Source organism: Anabas testudineus, chromosome 18, assembly GCF_900324465.2.
Source record: "Anabas testudineus chromosome 18, fAnaTes1.2, whole genome shotgun sequence".
Taxonomy (NCBI): Eukaryota; Metazoa; Chordata; class Actinopteri; order Anabantiformes; family Anabantidae; genus Anabas; species Anabas testudineus.
The window spans coordinates 12,393,253-12,417,227 of NC_046627.1; the positions used below are offsets into that span (position 1 = coordinate 12,393,253).

At 41.1% G+C, this 23,975-nt stretch overlaps 1 protein-coding gene across 1 annotated transcript; it reads left to right on the forward strand.

Annotated features, from left to right (window-relative positions):
* Window positions 1-786: 786 nt before the first annotated feature.
* LOC117153002 (low affinity immunoglobulin gamma Fc region receptor III-like) lies at window positions 787-15,867 on the forward strand. Its single transcript, XM_033326534.1, has 6 exons — window positions 787-817; window positions 1,987-2,253; window positions 2,604-2,864; window positions 3,293-3,436; window positions 14,817-14,960; window positions 15,833-15,867. The coding sequence occupies exons 1-6, from the start codon at window positions 787-789 to the stop codon at window positions 15,865-15,867; spliced, it is 882 nt and encodes a 293-aa protein (XP_033182425.1).
* The last annotated feature ends 8,108 nt before the right edge of the window (window positions 15,868-23,975 follow it).

Sequence of the window (23,975 nt, forward strand, 5' to 3'; positions counted from 1 at the left end):
TTCCACCTCACTCTGTCATGGGCATCTTCTACCCTCACACTAGTCAACCTCATGTCCTCTGTTAACACATCCATATATCTCCTCCTTGGTCGTCCTCTTGCCCTCCTGCCTGGCAGCTCCATCTCCAACATCCTTGTACCAATATATTCACTATCCCTCCTCTGAACACGTCCAAACCATCTCAGTCTGGCCTCTCTGACTTTGTTGCTAAAACTGTTATTTTCATATGTTTTTCATTTTGTTCTGTTTGGACAACAAACTTGAAATAATGTAAAATTAAATACACAGTTCTAGTGCACAGAGAATAAAGTTATAGTCTTAACAGGATTGTTAATGAGTATTTTAATAATAGTATTTATTCAATAGCTCTTAATAAAGTACTGCAGTATCGAGTATCTATTACTGGTAGATAATTAAGTTACTAGAACACAGACTGGGAGATACTGCTGTATATTAATGAATCTGTGTGGAAGCAGCTTGTGGATTTGCACCAAAAACACAGAAGCTCAAATTTTATAGTCTCAAAACCGGTGGAGCTGTTGCAGTAAAAGGCATTAAGGTCTGTATGTGAACTTTTAAAACCTGAATATCATATAATCCCGTATCAACAAAGTGCACAGATAGAATATAAAAACTACATTAAGAACAATACGGTCACTTTAATGAACTAACAGTTAAATAAACCCCAGGACGAGAAGTTGCTGGTAGCAAGTAGTGTCTCTGCACCGGATGTGGGTATAAAAACTGAATGATTCTGTCAAACAGAGACATCAGCATCAGCACACGATGGAGATTGCATCTATCTGCCTGCTAATGTGTAAGAGAATATACTTTTTTGTTTCACCTACTCTTCAGTGTCTTGATTTCTTTTAAATCTTACGCTATTTAATGTAGTGAAGTGAAGTGGAAATCAGCTGTATCTATATATCTGTGATCAGCCTGACGGGCAATGATTGTGTTATGTCGATTTCCCAGCAGATCTGTTTTTCTAAACATTAAGGTTTGAATTTAAATTTGTAATTTAGAAAAGTGCAAATGCATCTTTCTAGGATTTCAGATTAATAAAGACCCTTTAAGGGTCACAGTGGTGAGTTAGTGTTTCACCGCCAGATGTGGCGCCTGGGTGAGTCTGTTCACCCTCAGGGGGATGTTTGTGATGATAACAATAAACAAAATATAATATAACATATATTATCACAAATTCTCTGTTTAACTCACCTACAGTCTCCAAAACAGAAGACGGCACTGAAGCTATTCTCTTTGTCACCAATCATTTGCATGTATTTAGTTGAACCAGCAAAATCCTCCGTGTCCACGCAACTTACTCACGAGTCTAGTTTAGTAAACCTGCAGCTGCAAATCTAGATACAAGACCCACACTCATCCCCCACGACCCATACCTGCTAACTGTGGTTGAATTCACACAGCCACATCATACACTCTTGGCTACTGTGTTGTTTTAATATTGTGGTGGTAGAAGCGTCAGCAGGAGCTCTTTCACAGGTCTGCAGCATCACTTCTTGTTTGGCTGATAAGTCACTTTAACAAAAGCCAACATGCTGTAACCTGCAGATCGACTTGTCTGATGATACTGGCTCAGTCAGCTGCAGCTGCAAAGAGACTCAACTGTCTCATCATCTGTCCATACATCCATATCTACCTACGTTGGGTGGAAAAAGAAAATACTCGCGAATCAATATGATACAACAGAAATAAAATGTTCATATCTGTTTGTTTCACACCCTGTTCATGCTCCTTGAGCTGAGCGCTTCACAACTCTGCAACAAGGTTTTTCTTTGAGTGCAGCTGTGCGTGAACTGACGATACCTGAAACTGGTTGCATGTAGGCAAATATTTATGATGCAGACACAAATAATATGAGTATTTTGGTGCTGAACCAAGTCCACATACTCATGCACAGCAAGCATTAAACACCAAATGAATAGAGCTTTATTCATGTCCGTCATGTCCTGTTTTATCTCCCAGCAGCCACACTGACCGTCCAGCCTGACAGGTCTCAGTTCTTTAGCTCTGAGGCCCTCACTCTGAACTGTACAGTGCCGGGAGAGTTCAGCGGCTGGACCGTGAAGAGAAACACCTCAACGGGATTTTTCCTGTCATGTGCAGTTGACTGGGGTCGCTCCAATGGCTCCTTCTGCGTGATTCGCAGTGTCTATGCAGCCGACACTGGAGTTTACTGGTGTGAGTCAGAGAGAGGGGAGCGCAGCAACGTCCTCAACATCACAGTCAACAGTAAGCTTGCAGTGCTGTTGTTCCGACACCTTTAAATACCACAACAGCAACACAATTCTAAAAGAAACACCTATAATAATAATAATGTGTTCAAGTGTGTATGATGCAACAAAACATTCTGCACAATAGCTCCAACAATCTAGTTTCAATGTTACCTGATGGTGACAGTAGTCTTCTGATGATAAGTATGTTGTTCTGCCAAAAGAAGTAAATTAAAATAGGTCAGTGTTTTCTACATATACGGTTTTTGTACAGTCCACAAAACATTGGGTTCCTAAATCACTGTGCTTGTTGGTTTATTTAAATATAAAAACGTATGACCAGAGGTCTGTGGTTTCTCTGTATTTCAGCTGGTGACGTGATCCTGGAGAGTCCTGCACGTCCTGCAAGAGAGGGCGATGAAGTGACTCTTCGTTGTTCATACAAGCAAAGACATGCAATGTATTCAACGTCACAGTTCAGAGCTACCTTCTTTAAAGACGGCGTCTTCGTCGGGACCAACACTGAAGGAAAGATGTTCTTTCCGTCAGTGTCTAAGTTTAACGAAGGTACCTACAAGTGTCAACACCCCACAAAAGGAGAGTCGGCAGAGAGTTGGCTGACTGTGACAGGTGATGTTCTGATTAGAACAAACAGTAGATGTGTGATCATCAGAGCCTTTCAGTAAACTTCAGAGGAAAATCACCAATCAAATTTAAGTATTTGTCTTAAAATATGTAACTCAGAGCAAATTTGAACACGTGAATTAACTTCTTCAAATACTTGAAGCTGCCTGAAGATGTTTACTGCATTTTACTTCTTCACTTGTTTACACCTATGAGTTTATAATGAGAAACGCTCTCAGTTGTGACACTGACAGGAAGTTAGTGTCCAGTAAAGCACATCGCATGACAACACATCACAAAATAGTTTTTAGATTCTTGTGCAGAAGGTAACATAGATCTTTGATTCTATTTCTTATTTATTTTTTGCCATAATTGTCACATTTGAGAATGTGTAAAACAAACCTGGACTAGAGTACTTGTTTTCTTCCCCACAGGCTGCTCTGAGCCTAAAAGTGTCGGGAACACTCCTCCTCCACCTCCTCCTGTGTCTTTTAAGATGGTGTTTATCATCCTGCTGCTCCTCCTGTACGCTGTCATTGTAATCGTGTTTATATTTAAGTACCAAAGATGGGCTCCAGGTAAAAACACCCCTGAAAAAACTATTCTATTCTATTGACCTTCTGTGAATAATCAGAGTCAACATCATGTCAGGTAGAGATAGTGAACAAGATGTCAACATACAAGCATTCAGCAAACTGTAAATCCATTTAGTCTTTGTAGTTGTGTTACTTCATCTGTTGTGAATATAAAATAAAATATTAAATAAAATGACAGGAACTGAGGTTTATTTTGTTTAATACTTGTCAGGTCCAAGTCTGAAACTCCAAATGAGATCAAAAGTAAAACACCAAGACACCATTTACTTTCCCTGCTGTGCTCGTTGTTTAAAACAGTTTGGAAAATGAATGAAGATTGTATAAAACTGTAAATACTCCACTGAGAAAACATTTTCTATTATTTTCTGTTCTGCAGCTCAAAGAGCTTTTAGTCCTCTCAGATCAGAATGATGGATGGTGTTTTGTGATTGGACGAAGAAAAAGAAGAACGACGAGGAGAAAGAAAAAACCACAGTCTATTTTGTTTTTATTATTTTTACATTTTATATTACTTTACAGTATTTTTATTATCTCATGCAAATGTGTGATGCTTAAGCTGAAGTAATTTTTACATGGTTCCTACTAATCATTCGACGGGCTGAAGCATGCAACTGAAAACTTGTTACGTTATTCCTCCATCAGACAAATTGTGTTTAAATATCGTCAATAAGCCTGATGATGTATGCGTTTTATTATCTGCATACCACACAACATTGTTTTCTACGTTCCTCGCTTTCATCAGATGTTTTATTGCCTTACTTTCATTGTTATATTTGCTTCTTCACTGTATTTTTCTGTTTGTGAAACCTGATTGATTCTGATATGTTTGCAATAATCAAATTAATAAACATTTAACCACATTTTAAAATATGTTTTTTTTACAGTTACTGTGGGTGGAGGCGGCACAAAGAAGAATGTGCACCAGTCAAGTTTAACGGTAGACTCTCCCATTCTAACATCTATAGACATACAATGAGCAGACAACATTAAATCCACACACCTACAGAAATGTAAAGTTTGTCATGATGAGTGATCAACATGTGTCAGAACACAGGATACAGCACAGCTGTAGCTGCAAATGGTAGGAAATAAAAATGACCACATCATTGAGTTTATAGAATAAATTGTGCAAACAATGCACAGACTTTACTCTCCAGGAGTGTGTCTGAGGCACAGTCAAAGACACATGCCTTGTGTCATGGTACTGAACGGGAAACAGTCGCAGTAGTCTGCTCGATTATTATGGACATATTTGTTTCCAGATATATTACTGGTGTCAGACACCTGGAGAGGAAATATCAATATGCTGCAATATAAACTAAAACACACACACACACACACACACACACACACACACACACGCTACTTGGCAGTACACTCTTCATTACCACTCTTGGCTGTTGTCACGAGCTGGATGAAGGACCCCCATGGCCAGAGATGAAACGGACTACAGGGAAAAGTTCAGGGTTTTATTGATGACAAAAAGCTACAGGGAAATAAGTCACATGAGTTCTTGTAGGAAACTTGTCAGTGCAGGATGAGTGTGGAGGTCTGGGTGGAAACCGGAAGTGATTGCTGAACGGAAGTGACGTCGCGACCAAGATGGCCGACCAACGGGGAGCACATGGAACAAAATGGACGACAATGGAGGTGGTGAATGGTGGCGACTGACAAACGGTGGAGAGTGTCCAGGAGAGTAACCAGAGTATCACAGAAGTACAATGACAAACAATCACAGAATGTGACAAAATCCAAAGTCCAAAACACCGTGTGGGAAAACAGCCTGAGGTGGTATACAAGGCAGTCCAAACAGTAAATACAAAAGGCTAAACTCGGAGGTCAAGGGTAATCCAGGTCATACACAGTTAGGCAGTTCAGAGATAAGACCAGCAGGCAAAATCCAAAACAAAAAGACAATCCAGGTCAAAACACTAGGAGGTCCATAAAGAGTTGAAACAGGGTAGGAACAAAGAGGGAGAAAACAGATGAGGGAAAAACACTCACGTAAAGGCAGGTTCAGGTCTGGTGAGGGGAATCACACAGACAGGTTCGAAGGGGTCCAGGTCTGGTAATGTGAGCAGGGGGAATAAGCAGAACTCACAGCACTAGGGGGGTCAGGCAAGAGACAGGGTCCAGGGCAGGCAGAGTCCGAAAAATCCAAAAGAAACGCTGGATAGTGTCCGGGAGTTGAGAACAGACTATCAGGCAGGTGAGCAGGCCTGTATATGTAGTGTGGGGGAAACAAGGTGTAGTCAATTAGGTGAGTGAAAGTAATCAGACTGGGAGAAGGAAACAGGAAGTTGTCAAAATAAGGGCATGGGGGAAATACAGGCAGCAACGAGGCTGGAATCATGACAGCTGTACCAGCTGGAGGTGAATCCCAACCTGAGGTGGGGGTTTGCTCGGACGCTGACACAAACCTCAGAACAATCAGAGTTTGTGTTTGTGTGTTATGGTTCATTTGTGGAAAAATAAGTACTTTAAAACAATATCTATCTATCTATAGTAATAGTATAGTAACAATAATAATAATAATAATAATAATAATAATAATAATAATAATAATAATAATAATAATAATAATAATGAACGTGTCTCATTTGACTTTCTTGTGCATACATTGTTATTTGAAGAGACGTAACAATATAAAGTGTAACAACAACACTGTTAATCAGTGCACCAGTGTGTTAACACTTACAATAAAAATATAAAAATATAAGGATAATCAGATCCTTAACAGTGTTTCACAGGATGTAAACCAAAAAGTTGAATGGCATCTTACTTCATACTGGTAACAAGATGTGAATGGTTATATCAGACCACAGTAATGAGAACAGGTTCAAACCGTACATTTATCAGCTGCGAATGGTTTAGTGAGTACTGATCATTGCAGTGATGCTGTAGCTGTTGATGATGATTTTTCTTAAATTAAGGAACAATGTCCTCACTTCAAATACAGACAAGAAGTTAAAGGTTAAAGATTGTTGTTATTTTGGTTTAAAAACACTTTAATACTTTTCAACATGAAAACAAAATTCTCTACTTCTGCATTTTAACTACAATATTTCAAAATCTTCATTCACACACAAATTTCATTGGTAGTAATTTGAACCTATTTCAACTATTTGATGGAAAATATTTTTCCCAGAAGAAGCAGCTGTTTCTGCTTTAATACCTTACAGATATCTGAGTGTATTCCTATCTTTGTTAAACCTATACTCAACTACTGCTGTTATCAGTGTTGTTCACATTTCCCAGTTTGAGTGTTGACTGGTTATTTTCATCATGTCCGTCCAAGCTGCCTTTTCTGTTGATGGTTAAGTTCAGATGAGTAGAACGAACAAATCAAAGGTCTGTGTCACTTAAACAGCAACTTTCAACACAATGAAAAAACAAAACAGTCACAAAAACAATTCTTCCACTGGATAATTACTGCACTGATTAATGTTTCAACACGATGCTGACCACGCCCACTGAGTGGTTTCTCTCAACAGACTGTATGCTTTTGTTTTATTCTTCTTTAAAAAGTTAATTGCAGATTGTGGTAGTTAAATCATTTTCAATTAGGTTGATTTATGTGGTGCCAAATCCTAAATAACAGAAGACAGCTCAAGACATTTGACAATGTCAGTTTAAGACCTTACTGAATTATGTGGGAAACATATACAACTTTATAAAATAATTTAGAAAACCCCATAAAATACACCTGACAGAGGTCAGAGATCATGAGTGTCTTGTGTCTAAATATTAAAATATGCTTTGGAAAGCACAAAACAAGAATCATCTTCATTTTACCTTCAGCATTTGTCTGCTGTTTGTCTTCAGGTTGCTTCCTTTCTTTAGTTACGTCTGTAAAAAGGGTTATGTTACATATGTCATACAGATTATTAAAAACATGTAGAATTGCAGACACCAAATTATAAATTCTTGTTATTTCCACTTCTTTGGCCATCAATTATCCTTATGATTAAAACATCTGGCACCTAAAACAATACATTATTTATTGAAAAGCCTGGATTAATCAACTTAAAAGAATCTGTGCTTATACAGCATTATCTTATTTAATCAGAGACAGACTATAACTATAACTGATATCACTTTACTATTCTCTGTTGTCTGATGCAATTACTGCTGTTGGAGGAAAAACTAGAAAGTAAAGTTTTTCTGCTTTTCTGCTCTGATATTAATTTAAAGAGAGTCAGCAGCAGACTGTTGCTGGAGGTTCTGTCCCACAGGACCACAGCTCCACTGGACAATAAACAGGACACACCCAAGATGTCTCTGTCAACCAAATCTGAGCTGAAAAGAAAGAATAACCTTCCCGTTAGAGCCGCATGGAGAGTTGACAGCAGTAACATGAAAGTCACTTTTGTTGAACAAACATAAATTTGGGAACCGCTAAGAGGCCACTAAGAGGCTGTAAACCCATTTACAGTAATTTAATAAAAAAAAAAAAATCTGCTCTAGTTAAATCTATTCACAGGTAAACTATGTAAAATAACAGACCTAATGACCTAGATACAGTCTAATTCAGTTATAAACACAGTACAACTGTATAACACATTACAATAAAATGCAGTAAAGTTAAATTAGGTAAAATACAGAATTCCCCTGTAAAAAATACGGTAAATCAAACCAGGAATTACAGTTGATTGGGATAGATTTTACAGTCAACAATTAAATGATACATTTCAAATTGAACAGTAATGATATAGCTCTCAAACAACACAAAGTGGGTCAGCTCTCGATACTGGAGTGATTCAAGCTTAGAGAGAACCAGTAACCCCATTAATGTCACTTAGTGAGAACGTGAGGCATCTGGTGGTGGCTAATAAGGTGAAGTCAGCTGTTTTCAAGGCAACAAGAGAGCAGAAGGGTTTCTGTCTTTTAAAGTTTTATTTTGAAATGTCCTTCTCATTAAACATCACAGTGCCAGAACACGCACACTAATGAGTGTGAAGCCTAATAGTCAGAGTGCAGCATCCACTTTCTCAGTACAACATGTACTAGTGTTACACTTCCTCCCTCTGCCCTTGTCTGTGGGTTTTGTTTTGTTTTGTTCTGTCTCACCCTCCTGCCACACCCATGTATGGACTTCTTCTACTCTCCACTATCACTCACCGGACTAATTACTGAGTCATTTCACCTGCGCATCCATTTGTTTTATAAGCACCCCTCAGTCACGCTACTCTGCTCATGTCCTGTTTGCTCCATATCTGATCAGTTCGTGTGTTTGTTTGTCCGTCAGGAACCTCTGTTTTTGGTTTGTACGTTTGAATAGTTTTGTCTGCGTTTATGCAGCATTTTGAGAATTTGAGTAATTTGTCCTGTTTGCCTTGTATGTTTTGTTCTCGTTTTCCTGCCTTGTGCAGTGATTTTGGTTTGTTACTTTCTACATCTAGTTTGTTAGTTTCTTGTCCGCATTAGTGCATGTTTTTTTGTTGGTACTTTGTTTGTTGTCGTTAGAGTTTTGGTTTGAGTTTGTGCCTGTATTACCACAGTGTTTTATGATGATACTTTGTTAGTGTTTGTTAGTTCCTTGTGTCCCCTGCCCTTTTGTAAATAAAACATCCTTTTGTTCGTACGCGTTTGGTTCCCCGTCCCTGTTCGTAACAACTAGGTCAGCACAGAGATTATGAGTACCTACAGATGGTCATGCTCAGTGTTGCTTACTGCCTCAAAGACAAACAAGTTAAAGTCAAGTCAAGTCAAGTCAAGTCAAGTCAAGAAGCTTTATTGTCATTCCAACCACATATAGCTGAAGCAGTACATAGTGAAATGAGACAACGTTTCTCCAGAACCATGGTGCTACATAAAACGGCAACAAGACAAACATGGAGCTGAGGACTGCTAAGTTGTCCTAGCAAAACACATAAAGTGCATCCTGTGCAACCTAGTGCAAACAGTGCAGACAGATGTCAGAAGACAGTGCAAAAACAGAACACAAAACACAAAACAGCAGCGACCAGTAGCGGAAATGATCTGAAAGATGGAAACATGACAAATCTGTGTGTGTGTGCTCGGTTCAGTTTGTTGTGTGTGTGTTGAGGACCCTGATGGCTTGGGGGAAGAAACTGTTCAAAAGTCTGGTTGTGAGGGCCCGAATGCTCCGGAACCTCTTCCCTGATGGCAGAAGTGTGAAAATTGGGTGTGAGGGGTGGGTGGGGTCATCCACAATGCAGGTAGCCTTGCGGATGCAGCGTGTGGTGTAAATGTCCGTGATGGAGGGGAGAGAGACTCCAATGATCTTTTCAGCTGTCCTCACTATCCGCTGTAGGGCCTTGCGATCCGAAACGGTGCAGTTCCCAAACCAGGCGGTGATGCAGCCGCTCAGGATGCTCTCAATGGTTCCCCTGTAAAATGTAGTCAAGTCAGGAAGTAGAGACGCTGCTGGGCCTTTTTGCTGATGGAGCGGGTGTTGAGTGACGAGGTGAGGTTCTCCTCCAGATGGACACCAAGAAATTTGGTGCTCTTGACGATCTCCACTGACGCTCCATCGATGTTCAGTGGAGAGTGGTCACTCTTTGCTCTTCTAAAGTCAACAACCATCTCTTTAGTTTTCCCAACGTTCAGAGACAGGTTGTTGGCCTTGCACCAGGCTGAGAGCTGATGTACCTCCTCTCTGTATGCTGACTCGTCGTTCTTGCTGATGAGACCCACCACAGTCGTGTCATCAGCGAACTTGATGATCTGATTCGAGCTGTGCATCGCTACACAGTCGTGAGTCAGCAGAGTGAACAGCAGTGGACTGAGCACACAACCCTGTGGGGCCCCAGTGCTCAGCATGGTGGTGCTGGAGATGCTGTTCCCGATCCGGACTGACTGGGGTCTCCCAGTCAGGAAGTCCAGGATCCAGTTGCAGAGGGAGGTGGTCAGACCCAGTCGGCTCAGCTTCCCAATCAGCTGCTGGGGAATGATGGTGTTGAATGCTGAGCTGAAGTCTATGAACAGCATTCGAACATATGTGTCTTTGTTGTCCAGATGGCTGAGGGCCAGGTGGAGAGTAGTGGTGATGGCATCGTCCGTGGAACGGTTTGGACGATACGCAAACTGCAGAGGGTCCAGTGAGGGTGGAAGCTGGGACTTGATGTGCCTCATGACCAGCCTCTCGAAGCACTTCATGATGATGGGTGTGAGTGCAACAGGGCGGTAGTCGTTGAGGCAGGAGACAGTAGACGTCTTCGGCACCGGCACGATGGTCGTTGACTTGAGGCATGTAGGAACAACGAGGCTGCTCAGGGAGATGTTGAAGATGTCAGTGAAGACATCCACGAGCTGATCTGCGCATTCCCTGAGGACCCTACCAGGAACGTTGTCAGGACCAGCAGCCTTCCGTGGGTTGATTCTGCGTAGAGTCTTCCTCACGTCGGCTGTGGAGAGACAGAGTACCTGATCATTTGAGGGCAGGGTGGATTTCCTAGCTACCGTGTTATTCTTTACCTGTACCTCAAATCGGGCGTAGAAGTCGTTCAGCACATCTGGGAGGGAGGCATCGCTATCACAGACGGGTGGAGTTGTCTTGTAGTTAGTGATCGCCTGGATGCCCTGCCACATGCGCCGGCTGTCTCCGCTGTCCTCAAAGTGGCCGTGGATCCTCCTGGCGTCACTACATTTGGTTTTATTTTGACACTACAGTCATCACAACCACCAGTACTGCTTTCCCTGTAGCTCAGGGTTATGAGAAAAGAAGTCCAGAAAAATGACCCCTGCTATGTTACAGATAAATAAGAAGTTGTTAAAGTGATGTTTATACCATGATTTTTATATTAATACCAGATATTACAACATTTGGGTTCAGTTCGCAGTCTTTGTATGCACATGTTCTACATGGATGGTAGCAAGGAGAGGGAAGGTAGTCAGAACTGAGGGGATAGAACTACCAGAAGATAGCAGATGTTGAGGCATGAGGAAATACCTTGGAATCCCACAGGCAAATGGGAACCACTAAGAGGCCGCAAGGAAAAGGACAACCACTAAGTACTTCCAAAGGGTAAGGCAAGTCCTGAGATGTCAGCTGAATGGGAAGAACAAAGTCCGGGCGATCAACACTGATGCCCTCCCAGTCATCAGGTATCCCGCTGGCATAATAAGCTGGCCAAAAGAGGAGATGGAAGCCACTGAAATCAAGACGAGGAAGCTCTTTACAATGCACGGAGGGTTTCACCCCAAATCCAGCACCCTGAGACTGTACACTAAGCTTAGGAAGGAGGCAGAGGATTAGTGAGCATCAAAGCCACGATCCAAGATGAAACAACTAAGCTCCATGAATGAACCGATGGCGTGCTTAGCGAATACCTCGGGCAGCAGGCTCTAGAGGAACAAGGGAAGGAAGAGGAGGAACCCTCATGGAAGGACAAACCCCTGCACGGTATGTACCACCGGTAGATGGAAGAAGTGGCTGATGTCAACAAATCCTACCAGTGGATGGACAAAGCTGGACTGAAAGACAGCACAGAGGCACTTATCTTAGCAGCACAGGAGCAGGCTCTGAGCACAAGATCGATAGAGGCTGGGATCTACCATACCATGCAGGACCCCAGGTGCAGGCTGTGGTCTGCTGGGGCAACAACATGAAGGTGTCAGACACTAACAGGATAAACAAACTGATCAGGAGTGCTGGCTCTGTTCTGGGGGAGGAGCTGATGTTACAGTTCCTCCCTCTGCCCCTGTCTGTTTGTTATGTTTTTGTTTTTGTTCATTGTTCCCTCTCCTGCCACACCATATATGGACTTCCTCCACTTTCCACTCTCCACTCACTGCCGGACTACTTACTGACTCATTTCACCTGTGCATCCCTCTGTTTTATAAACACCCATCAGTCCTCAATTCATTGCTGGTTTGTTGCACATGACACATGGTTCTTTTGACTCATTTGTTTGTTCATCAGTTGGTCTTCAGTTTGTCAGTAATTTTGGATAACCCTGGACTCTCTGTTTGTTTGTTTTTCAATCCGGACTGCACTTTGTTTGTTTGACCCTGGTTTCGTTTGTGAGTTTGTTTGTGAGTTGTTTAGCTTTGTTCCCGGCTGGCCTGCCTTCTGCAGTGATTATTGTTTGTTACTTGTTACATCTAGTTTGTCTTATATATTTTTTGTCCACATTAGTACGTAGTTTTTTGTTGTTACTTTGTATGTTTGTTTTTGGTATTCATCCTCTGTGTTATCGGGTCTCTTTTAGTTGATACTTGTTTGTGGTAGTTCCCTGTGTTTCCTGCCCCTTGTTAATGAATATCCTTTTGTTCGTACCTGTTTGGTCCCCGTCAGTCCCTGTGCGTTACAGCTGAACCCTCTATATGTTGTAGCAGAGAGGAGGATGCTGTCCAAACTCCTAGACAACCCCTCCCACCCACTGCAGTGTGTTGACTGGACAGAGGAGCACGTTCAGCCAAAGACTTATTAACATTAAATGCTCCACAGAGCACCACCGGAGATCCTTTCTGCCTGTGGCAATCAATCTGTACAATTCCTCCCCCCTCTGTAAGGGGTGGGGGAAGTGAAACGTTCTGTCATATATCTGTTGTTATTCTGTTGATGTGGATCTTTCCTGGTTGTGTGTTCCTGAGATAAAGTTTTTTGAATATTGAATCTCTCTGAGCATTCAGCTTATGATATAAACTATTAAATACTGACATTAATAAACTAAAATGAGTAAGTTCTGACATCAAATTTCTATTCAATTGTGCTGTTTGTACAATTAACTTTAACTCACTTAAATATATATATTAATATATTTAACGTTAACTAAATTTAAATTAAATACATAGTTTTAGTGCACAGAGAGTGAAGTATAAGTCGTAACAGGATTTGTTAATGAGTATTTGTTCAATGGCCTCGAATTAAGTACTGTATGGTAGATAATGAAGTTACTAGAACACAGACTGGGAGATACTGATGTATATTAATGAATCTGTCTGTAAGCAGCTTCTGGATTTGCGGCAAAAACACAGGAGCTCAAACTTTATAGTCTGAAGATCGGAGGAGCTGTAAACAACATTAAGGTCTGTATGTGACCTTTTAAAACCTCAATATCATATAATCTTGTATCAGCAAAGTTCCAGGATAGAATATAAAAACTACATTAAGCACAATACAGTCGCTTTAATGAACAATTAAATGTGTGTGTAGTGTCTCTGCTATATATTGTGTTTTGTTGATTTCCCTGCAGATCTTTTTTTTTCTCAACATTAAGTTTTGAATTTAAATTTGTAATTTTGAAAAGTGCATCATTCTAAGATTTCAGATTAATAAAGACCCTTTAAGGGTCGCTGTTCTGAGTTTGCTTTTCACCGCCGGATGTGGCCCCTGGGCGAGTCTATTCACCCTCAGGGGGATGTTTATTTTGATAATGTTTAAATATGACAATAACAAAAAATATATATAATATAACATATATTATCACAAATTCTCTGTTTAACACACCTACAGTCTCCATAACAGCAGATGGCATTGAAGCTTATTCTCTTTGTAACCAGTCATTTTCATGTATTTAGTTGAACCAGCAAAATCCTCTGTGTCCACGCAACTTACTCACGAGTCTAGTTTAGTAAACCTGCAGCTGCAAATCTAGATACAAGACCCACACTCATCTCCCCACGACCCATACCTGCTAACTCTGGTTGAATTCACACCAATCAGCCACATCATACACTCTTGGCTACTGTGTTGTTTTAATATTGTGGTGGTAGAAGTGTCAGCATGAGCTCTTTCACAGGTCTGCAGCATCACTTCTCGTTTGGCTGATAAGTTACTTTAATAAAAGCCAGCAGGCTGTAACCTGCAGAACAACTTGTCTGATGATACTGGCTCAGTCAGCTGAAGCTGCAAAGAGACTCAACTGTCTAATCATTTGTCTATACATCCATATCTGCCTGCGTTCATATTCAATCATGGAAAGAGAACTACTTGTGATCAATACGATACAACAGAAATAAAATGTTCTTCTGATCTGCTTGTTTCACACCCTGTTCATGCTCCAAATACCAAACAAACATGAGCAGAGCGCTTCACACCTCTGCCAGAAGGTTTTTCTTTGAGTGCAGCTGTGTGTGAACTGCAGACGCCTGAAACTGGATGCATGTAGGCTAATTTGGTGCATTTTGTTGCTGCTGAACCAAGTCCACATATTCATGCATGGCAAGCATTAAACACCAAACGTCAGGGAAAACTGGATAGAGATTCATTCATGTCTTTCATATCCTGTTTTTTCTCCCAGCAGCCACACTGACCGTCCAACCTGACAGGTCTCAGTTCTTTCGCTCTGTTACAACCCCCACATCATACTAATAGATAATGGAACTTAAATTTTAGAGTTTGTGTCACTTTGCTGTTGCCACTTATTTAAAACACTCTTGTACTTTGTCACAGTCAGAACTCGGCCTGTAAGAGCCCCTACTCTTCCTCCTCCTCCTGTCACTTCTCAGCCTACAATTGTGTGTGTTGTCCTGCTGTTCAACCTCTACATTGTCGTAGTGATACTGTGCATATACGCATACCGACGGTGGGCTCGAGGTAAGAAGACATCTTCAAATGATGTATATCTTTCTGTTTGAAGACTCAAAGAGCAAAGTGGTGGCAGGGACAGTGCACTTAATCAGTCTAGAGGCCCCAAATTAAGGATCAGTTATCCTTCACTAATGCTTGACATCAAGTAAAAAGAAAAACAGAAACACACTTGAAATTCTACCACCAGCACACAAACACACATTCACTTCAAGCTTTAGGCCTTGATTCCAGAAAAGGTGACATACTGTAGCTTTAATTACCAGAAGTAACAACAACATAAAAAAAAAAAAAAACAGGCAACGAGGGACTTCAACACAACCACATAAGTTAGTTTGCACTTACTTCATCTCATCTCTACACAACATCGTTCACTGGGACAACTGTCCTCTGCATAACACAGGGTTTTCTGCAGCCTGTCTTGCTATAGTGAACATGCACAGATGCTTTTTAATGCTGGTATCAGTCTTAACGTGACTTTCTACCCACTTACTCTCACAGAGTTGTTGAAACAACAGTTTCTGTTTGATGATGTTTGAACTTCCTGCAAGGTGAACGTTAGGTTTCTCACTATTCAGAAACTCTATTTAAACTAAAAATCAAAAGCACTACTAGCTTTTCTGCTGTTGGCTTTTTTGAACAGCAATAACGGGTTGAGGTCAGCAACACTTGTAGAAAACAGGAAGACGAGTGCAGCTAAGTGTTAAATGGCACCGATATGAGTGACAGCTAGTGAGGTGACAGGCGCAGCAAAGGAGTGAGTTGACCAACAATGATGAGGAAGGTGATGCTACTTACTGAAATAAAATTCTAAAAAGAAAAATGTTTTAATGCCAGTGCTGGCTCCTTTACAAACTTTCTCTGTGCTTCTCTTTCTGCAGTTCGGGATGAGCTGAAAGAAAATCGTGTGATTTAGGAATTGTGAGTTGGTGAAGCAGGATTCACATTATATGTTGAAGAGGCCTTAATCCAGCAGCAGCCAGACGTGTTGGACATTTATGGGGAATTTTTTTTTTTTTGTTGTTGAATGTGTGCATGCAGATTTCAACTGTGTTCAAGCAAACATGAAAATCAACACAAAGAAAATAATGAATGTAACTGCAGTGCAACAATTTGTGCTTAAATGAAAGCGCTTGCTCAAAGTCTGCAACTAATGCACATAATAAAGCAATTAGTTTCATAATATTAATTTCATGCCATGGTGTTGTGATGCTTACATGACAGTGACGTTTAGCTGATTCCTTTACATAATACTCACCTCAAAAAGTATGTGAACCTTTTGATCCATCCAAGTGAAGAGATAAAACAAACAAAATATATCTAAAATAATATTTCTCTATTGAAAACCATAAAAACCTTATAGTGCTAGTGGAAAAATTATGTATAGCTGTGGATCAGACCTGCACATCGTTCAAGGAATTTTAGCCCATTCTTACTGTAGAACTGCTTTAGCTCTGTCATATTCTTTGGACGTCTCGTGTGTGACTCTGTTCAAGTAATTCCATAAGCATCTCTATATTGTTGACGTCTAGGCTCTGACTTGGCCACTCCAAAAGGTGGATTTTGTTTTTCTGAAGCCATTCTGTTGTGTGTTTTGGGTCTTTGTCCTGTTGCATCATCCAACTTCTACAGAGTTTCAGCTGACGTACAGACATTCTCACATTATCCTGAAGGATTTTTTGATACACTTGGGAATAAATCTTCCTCCCAATCACAGCAAGCTGGCCAGGCCCTGATGCAGCAAAGCAGGCCCAAATCATGATGTTTCCTCCACCATACTTTATGATTGGGATGATCATATCATGATGATACCCTGTTTACGCCAAATGAAGTACTGTGTTCTTTCTTTCTAAGATTGTGTTCAATCTTAGTTTCATCAGTCCACAAAACAGTTCGCCAACACTGCTGTTGAGTGTCAATGTGCTCTTCAGTCAGGTGCGCAGCAGTGTTCTTTTTAGTAATCAGCAGCTTCCTTCGTGGTGTCCTGCCATAGACTCATGAACACAGATGTTAGCCAGTTTCAATGATGTCTTCATATCTATGGCTGTCTCTCTGGGGTTGCTTCTTTACCTCATTGATGAGTGTTTGTCGTGCTTTTGAGGTAATTTTGACTGGTCGCCCCCTTCTTGGTAGAGTAGCCACAGTCCTAAAGTGTCTCCATTTGTCTCCATTGAACTGTAGTCTGGTGAATTTCACTTCTAGCCCTTTCCAGCTTTATGTAAATCAACATTTTTTGATCATAGAAACTCTGAAAGCTCATTTTGTCAAGGAGTGGCTCACATAAGCACATTCTTCTTGTGCTGAGAGTAGCTCTAGTCCACACCTCCAAACAAATTTTCTTTTTTAAACACCGGACTCAATTTGCTTTTTTTAGGTCATTAGGTTCACATACTTTTCCCACTTATATTTATTAAAAATCTTGACTTGTGATCAGATCACATTTTGTGACAAATTCACATTTTGTGACAAATTAATGCAGAAGACCATGACATTTTAAAAGGTTCACATAGTTTTTATTTGCCACTGTATATGCTGTGCTGGTGTATCTGATGAGTTTACTGTTTTCAATAGATGAAAATTTAGATAATTAGTTTTTTCTACTTGTTTTCCAATAAAGAGTGTATGTTGAGCGGGACCTGTCGTTTCTATTATTATAAATATCAGAAACAATAAACACTAAGTGACAGTTCATCAACATGCTGCACAGAGCTGGTAAACAGGAACTGCAACCAAAAGGTGCTATAATGGGTGAAGTGTGAAACCTCACATCACTCTAGAGCAAACTCCGGCCTCAAGTACTAATGCCCTTTTGACTGCCCTTTTAGCTAAACCTGCCCTGCACACAGCTCATTACTTGGATCGGGTGAGTTCACTAAATCAGAAGTTTAAAGACACCATCTCAGATTAGGTTAAAGTGGATCCATAAGTGGATTTTCTGGTTCTAAAGTCACGTAGAAATCATCCCGACTCAAAGAATCTTTAAACACTAGCTGCACATGCAGCCTCATCCAAATGTTCTGTCTCTGAACTTCTTTGCAAAAACAATTTCCAATTGCTCCGTTAGTAAAAACTGGGATTCAAAATTTTTATGTAATTTTTGCAGCTAAGACTCATGGGAAGGTTTAAACAAACAAAATTACTTCTCGGATGTGATTGAGGGTGGTTCTCATTGAACAAGAAGCGCTGCAGCAACAACTCTTTGCTCTCAGCTTCAGCGATGATGCACATGAAGTGACGTTCACCGACCCTGCAGTTTGAAAACATACAATCATGCAGAATAAAATTAGATCCTTATCTGTTCAGTCTGCTCTGTACAGTATTCAGAATTCACATTTATTTAGCCTGAGAACGTGTTGGTCTGGATACTAGAAGAACTGCAAGCAATGTGAGAAATTTGTGAATGCTGACTGGCACTATTAGCTCTCATATTTCTGCATCAGATGTTCAGAATTCGATTGATTGCTTTGATTGCAATAGATGTTTGTTGATTTTGTCATTTAAAACTATGGAAACGAGTGGAAACTGTGTGTAAACCCAACAATGAACAGTTACACTAGTCCATCATTTTCTATCAGATGATTTTGTACTGTGTTGTTAGAACATGTTTTTTCTTTGTCTATGCTGTTATTTTCTTATGTTCTGTGATGCATTATAAAACATTATGCTTTGTGTGTGATAACCTTGTACAACCTATAAAGTTGCGTGATCTGATCGGTGCCCGGCTGATACAGTATATGCAATAACAATGAGGTTTGCATGGAAGTATCCTAACTTCTTACCTTGTCCTTGTTCTCTCCTGTCGATCATTCACTATTCATGTATTAACTTTATGTTTATCTCATAAAAATGTCTTTTCTTTTCAGAGTAGTTTCTTACACTTAGCATTAACCAACAGTTTGTGTAATCGGCAACTATTACAAGACATATGAAGAGGAATACAAATCTAGCCACAGCGGTTGCAAGCCAGTGACTTCGGTGCTGGTCCCAAGCCCGGATAAATAGAGAGGGTTGCGCCAGGAAGGGCATCCAGCGTAAAAATTGCCAAAAACAATCATACGAATCGCAGATAAGAATTTCATACCGGATCGGTCGAGGCCCGGGTTAACAACGCGCAGCAAAGAACGTAGTATTGGAGGAGGATACAAACTGTTTTACCATGGTGTGGATAGGAAGAGAAACGGGGTAGGAGTGATCCTGAAGGGGGAGTTTGTGAACAATGTTCTAGAGGTGAAAATAGTCTTGGACAGGGTGATGAGCCTAAAGCTAGAAATCAAAGGGGTGATGGTGAATTAGAAAAGAATGAGAGATTCTGGAGTGAGTTTGATGAGGTCATAGAGAGTATCCCCAGAGGAGAGAGAGTTGTTGTTGGAGCAGACTTCAATGGGCATGTTGGTGAGGGCTACAGAGGTGATGAGGAGGTGATGGGCAGGTTTGGTGAAGGAAAGGAATCTGGAAGGACAGATGGTGGTGGACTTTGCTAAGAGGATGGAAATGGCTGTAGTCAACACTTACTTCCAGAAGAGAGAGGAACACAGAGTGACATACAAGAGTGGAGGTAGGAGTACGCAGGTGGACTACATCCTATGTAGACGAGGTCATTTGAGAGAGGATAGTGACTGCAAAGTGGTGGTAGGAGAGAGTGTAGCCAGACAGCACCGCATGGTGGTGTGTAAGATGACTCTGGAGGTCAGGAAGAAGAAGAGAGGGAAGACAGAAAAGAATACCAAGTGGTGGAAGCTAACACTAGGACTACTGACTTTTCTGGTCATACCTAGGAGCCCGGCAGTGTGGTCAAATGACCACCTTGCCGGGCTCCTAGGTATATTGTCATTTGACCCGTCTGTCGTACTTCTAGTGCTAAAGAATGAAGAAACTTGTGAGGAATTCAGGCAGAAGTTGAGACAGGTTCTGGGTGGTCAGGATGAGCTTCCAGATGACTGGGAAACCACAGCAGAGATTATCAGGGAAACAGGTAGGAAGGTGCTAGTTGTGTCATCTGGAAAGAGGAAAGAAGGTAAAGACACTTGATGGTGGAATGAGGAAGTACAGGAATGCATCCAGAGGAAGAGGTTGGCTAGAAGGAAGTGGGATGTAGAAAGGACTGAGGAAAGAGGGAAGGTGGCAAAGGCCAAACAGAAAGCTTACGATGAGCTGTATGACAGGTTAGACACAAAGGAAGGAGAGAAGGACTTGTACAGGCTAGTCAGACAGAGAGATAGAGATGGGAAGGATGTGCAACAGATAAGGGTGATTAAGGACAGAGATGGAAAGGTGCTAACAACCCAGGAGAGTGTGCAGAAAAGATGGAAGGAGTATTTTGAGGAGCTGATGAATGAGGAAAATGATGGGAGGAATGGAAGAGAAGCGTTCTGGTTCCGATCTTTAAGAACAAGGGTGACACGCAGAACTGCAGCAACTACAGAGGAATAAAGTTGATGAGCAACACAATGAAGCTGTGGGAAAGAATAGTGGAAGCCAGGCTTAGGAAGAAGGTGGAGATTTGTGAGCAGCAGTATGGTTTCATGCCCCGTAAGAGCACCACTGATGCCATTTTTGCTTTGAGAATGTTGATGGAAAAGTACAGAGATGGTCAGAAGGAGCTGCATTGTGTCTTTGTAGATTTAGAGAAGGCGTATGACAGGGTGCCGAGGGAGGAGCTGTGGTACTGTATGAGGTCGTCTGGAGTGGCAGAGAAGTACATCAGAGTAGTTCAGGACATGTATGAGAAAAGTATGACGGTGGTGAGATGTGCTGTAGGTCAGACAGAGGAGTTCAAGGTGGAGGTGGGACTACACCAAGGATCAGCTTTGAGTCCCTTCTTGTTTGCTATGCTGATGGACAGGCTGACAGATGAGGTCAGACAAGAATCTCCCTGGACAATAATGTTTGCGGATGACATTGTTATTTGCAGTGAGAGTAGAGAGCAGGTAGAGGAACAGCTGGAGAGGTGGAGGTTTGCTCTGGTAAGAAGATGCATGAAAGTCAGTCGTAGTAAGACAGAATACATGTGTCTGAACGAGAGGGATCAAGGTAGAAGCGTTAGGTTACAGGGGGCTGAGGTGAAGAAGGTGCAGGAGTTTAAGTACTTGGGGTTAACAGTTCAGTGTGATGGAGAGTGTGGAAAAGAGGTGAAGAGGCGAGTGCAGGCAGGTTGGAGCGGGTGGAGGAAATTGTCAGGAGTGTTTTGTGACAGAAGAGTGTCAGCAAGACTCAAAGGAAAGGTGTACAAGACAGTGGTGAGACCAGCTCTGCTCTATGGGTTAGAGACGGTAGCAGTGAGACAGAGACAAGAGGCTGAGATGGAGGTAGCAGAGATGAAGATGTTGAGGTTCTCCTTAGGAGTGACCAGGTTAGACAGAATAAGGAACGAGTACACCAGAGGGACGGCTCACGTTGTCTGCGTTAGCAACAAAGTCAGAGAGGCCAGACTGAGGTGGTTTGGACATGTTCAGAGGAGGGATAGTGAGTATATTGGTAGAAGGATGTTGGAGATGGAGCTGCCAGGCAGGAGGACAAGAGGACGACCTAAGAGGAGATATATGGATGTCTTAACAGAGGACATGAGGTTGGCTAGTGTTAGGGTAGAAGATGTTCATGATAGAGTTAGGTGGAGAAGGATGATTCGCTGTGGCGACCCCTGATGGGAAAAGCCGAAAGAGAAGAAGATTAATGGCTTTTTATAATGTTATGAAATATATGTCTTACAACTACATATGAAGGTGGGGAGATAATAGTTCTTTGAGCTCTAGAAGTCAAAGCTCCACCTACAGTTTTTTCCATAAGCTCTACTCAAGTTGCAAAACTCCAAGTCATTCCTGTCATACATCCAAAAAAAGAAAGAAACAAAAAGTTTCGTGGTCAATTGGGGTTAAACTCAAATATCTTGGTTAATCTTTTTTCATTCTCAATGTTTCTTAAACAAAACAAACTCTTAGGCCATTGTGCAATTTAGGGAAAATGGGATTGAGGGAGAGCAGTAAGCCCAAAGACGACAGACATCTGGAGCACAGTCATCATCTTGCAGGACAACTGGCGATCAGGAGACTGTGGCTGCAGCTGAGTTGACAGAAATAGACGTGGAAACTTGGCAAACTGAAAGTTGATTTAGTAATCATCACATGCATACTGGGAGTTGATTAATTAAAGCAGAGGGCTCTGCAGCCTGAGCTGAGAGATGAGCTGAGAAGTGTGGACAGTTTACGATGTGTGTGTCTGTACAGAATCAGAAACAACAATATTTTTTTTTATCTAAGTAAACTTCTATCTTGACGTTTGGATGATGAATTGTACGATAGTGTAAGTAGTGTGTTGCTTGACAAAGTTTCTCATTGGTAACAGCCTGAAGAATTGGTGGAGCAAATCTGCTCTGTGCTGTTTCCGGTAGGAAGGATGAACAAATAGTGACAGAAGAACATTTATTTATTTATTTTTATTTACAAAAAAAAAAAAAAAAAAAAAAAAAAAAAAAAACACAGGTTTTCCAGTGGGATGCAATTTATGTAAGTGGAACCACCTACAGACATAACACTGTGATACAAGCCATTCTGCAGCACAGATGAAGAGCAGTGAAAGTGGCCAATTCTTCCACATGTGTTTGGAACGAATAAATATAACTGAAGCTAAATAGTTAAAGCATATTTGTAAACCCAGTCCCTGCCAGACTGGACAGTGGAAGACTGAAAAATCTAAACAGCTGCTGAACATTTGTTGTGGTGTGTTGTGGCAGATAGTGAGCGATATGGTAGGTGTAAGGAAAACAGATTCACGAGGAACAAGGAGTACAAAAAGGATCCATTACCACAGGATGTTAACAAAGAGAGGAAACAGGGAAACTAACTAAGGAAGTCGGTGAAGATTCTCAGTCGTCCAGGTGAAGTTATCTAACTAAGGAAGGTGTCAAAAGAACACGGCAAGAAACTGGAGGGCTGGATACAAAGACAAAGTGAGTATGAAAAACAACCTGAAGCACGGTGAGGCACAAAGCAACAACCAAAGTACCAAAAGAAAATCTGAGACTGAAACTTACACTGGCTGAGTCCAGAACCCGAAGGCTGGGTACAAGACAGGGACAATGGCTGGAGAGTCATAACCATGACTGGACAACCTGGAAGGAAACTGAGGACTGAAGGGAGCTTATACAGGAGAGGGGGAACACAGGCGGAACTGATCAGGTGATCAAGGCACAGGAGAGTGGAGAGGGAGTCAGTGGGCATAGATTCAGGATGAAAAAAACTTATTAATCCCAGAGGGAAGTTGTTTTGCCTTGTTACAGTTGTTCTCAACACAGACCTGGCCGCCCACTATGAGCCTGGTTCTGCTGGAGGTTTCTTCCTCTAAAGGGAGTTTTTCCTCTCCACTGTTGTCTAAAGCTTGCTCAAATGGGATTGTTGGGTTTTCTCTATAATTTTTTTTTGTATAAATATTTTCTGTAAGGTCTTAAACCTCAAACACTGTAAAGTGCCTTTAGATAACTTCTGTTGTGAATTGGCGCTATATAAGAGAAAAGAAGAAGACAGACAGAAAGAAAAGGAACCACAACCAGGAAAGATCCACAACAACATAAATACACAATAACATCATTACAGAAAACTCAAAATATGTACAGAATAATATAACAGTATGTGAGATAAATGATATATATATATATGATAAATGGGTCAATAATTATAGTCCCGGTGGAATGACAGCAATTATAAGACACAAACTATAACTACAAATGTAGATGATGATGGCCACTGGTAGAAAGGATCTCCTGTGGTTCTCTGTGGAGAACTTAACGTTGATCAGTCTTTGGCTGAACGTGATCCTCTGTCTAGCCAATACACTGCAGTGGGTGGGAGGGATTGAAGGAAAAACTGGTCACCACAAAGTCCAGACCTTAACCCCATTGACAATCTTTGGGATTTGCTGAGACCGTAATAATTTATTTAATTTATTTAACATATTCTTTTATTTTGTGATTTAAAAATTTCATGTGTTTAGTAATGAGGAACAAATATAACATAATAATAAAGAGATTTTCAG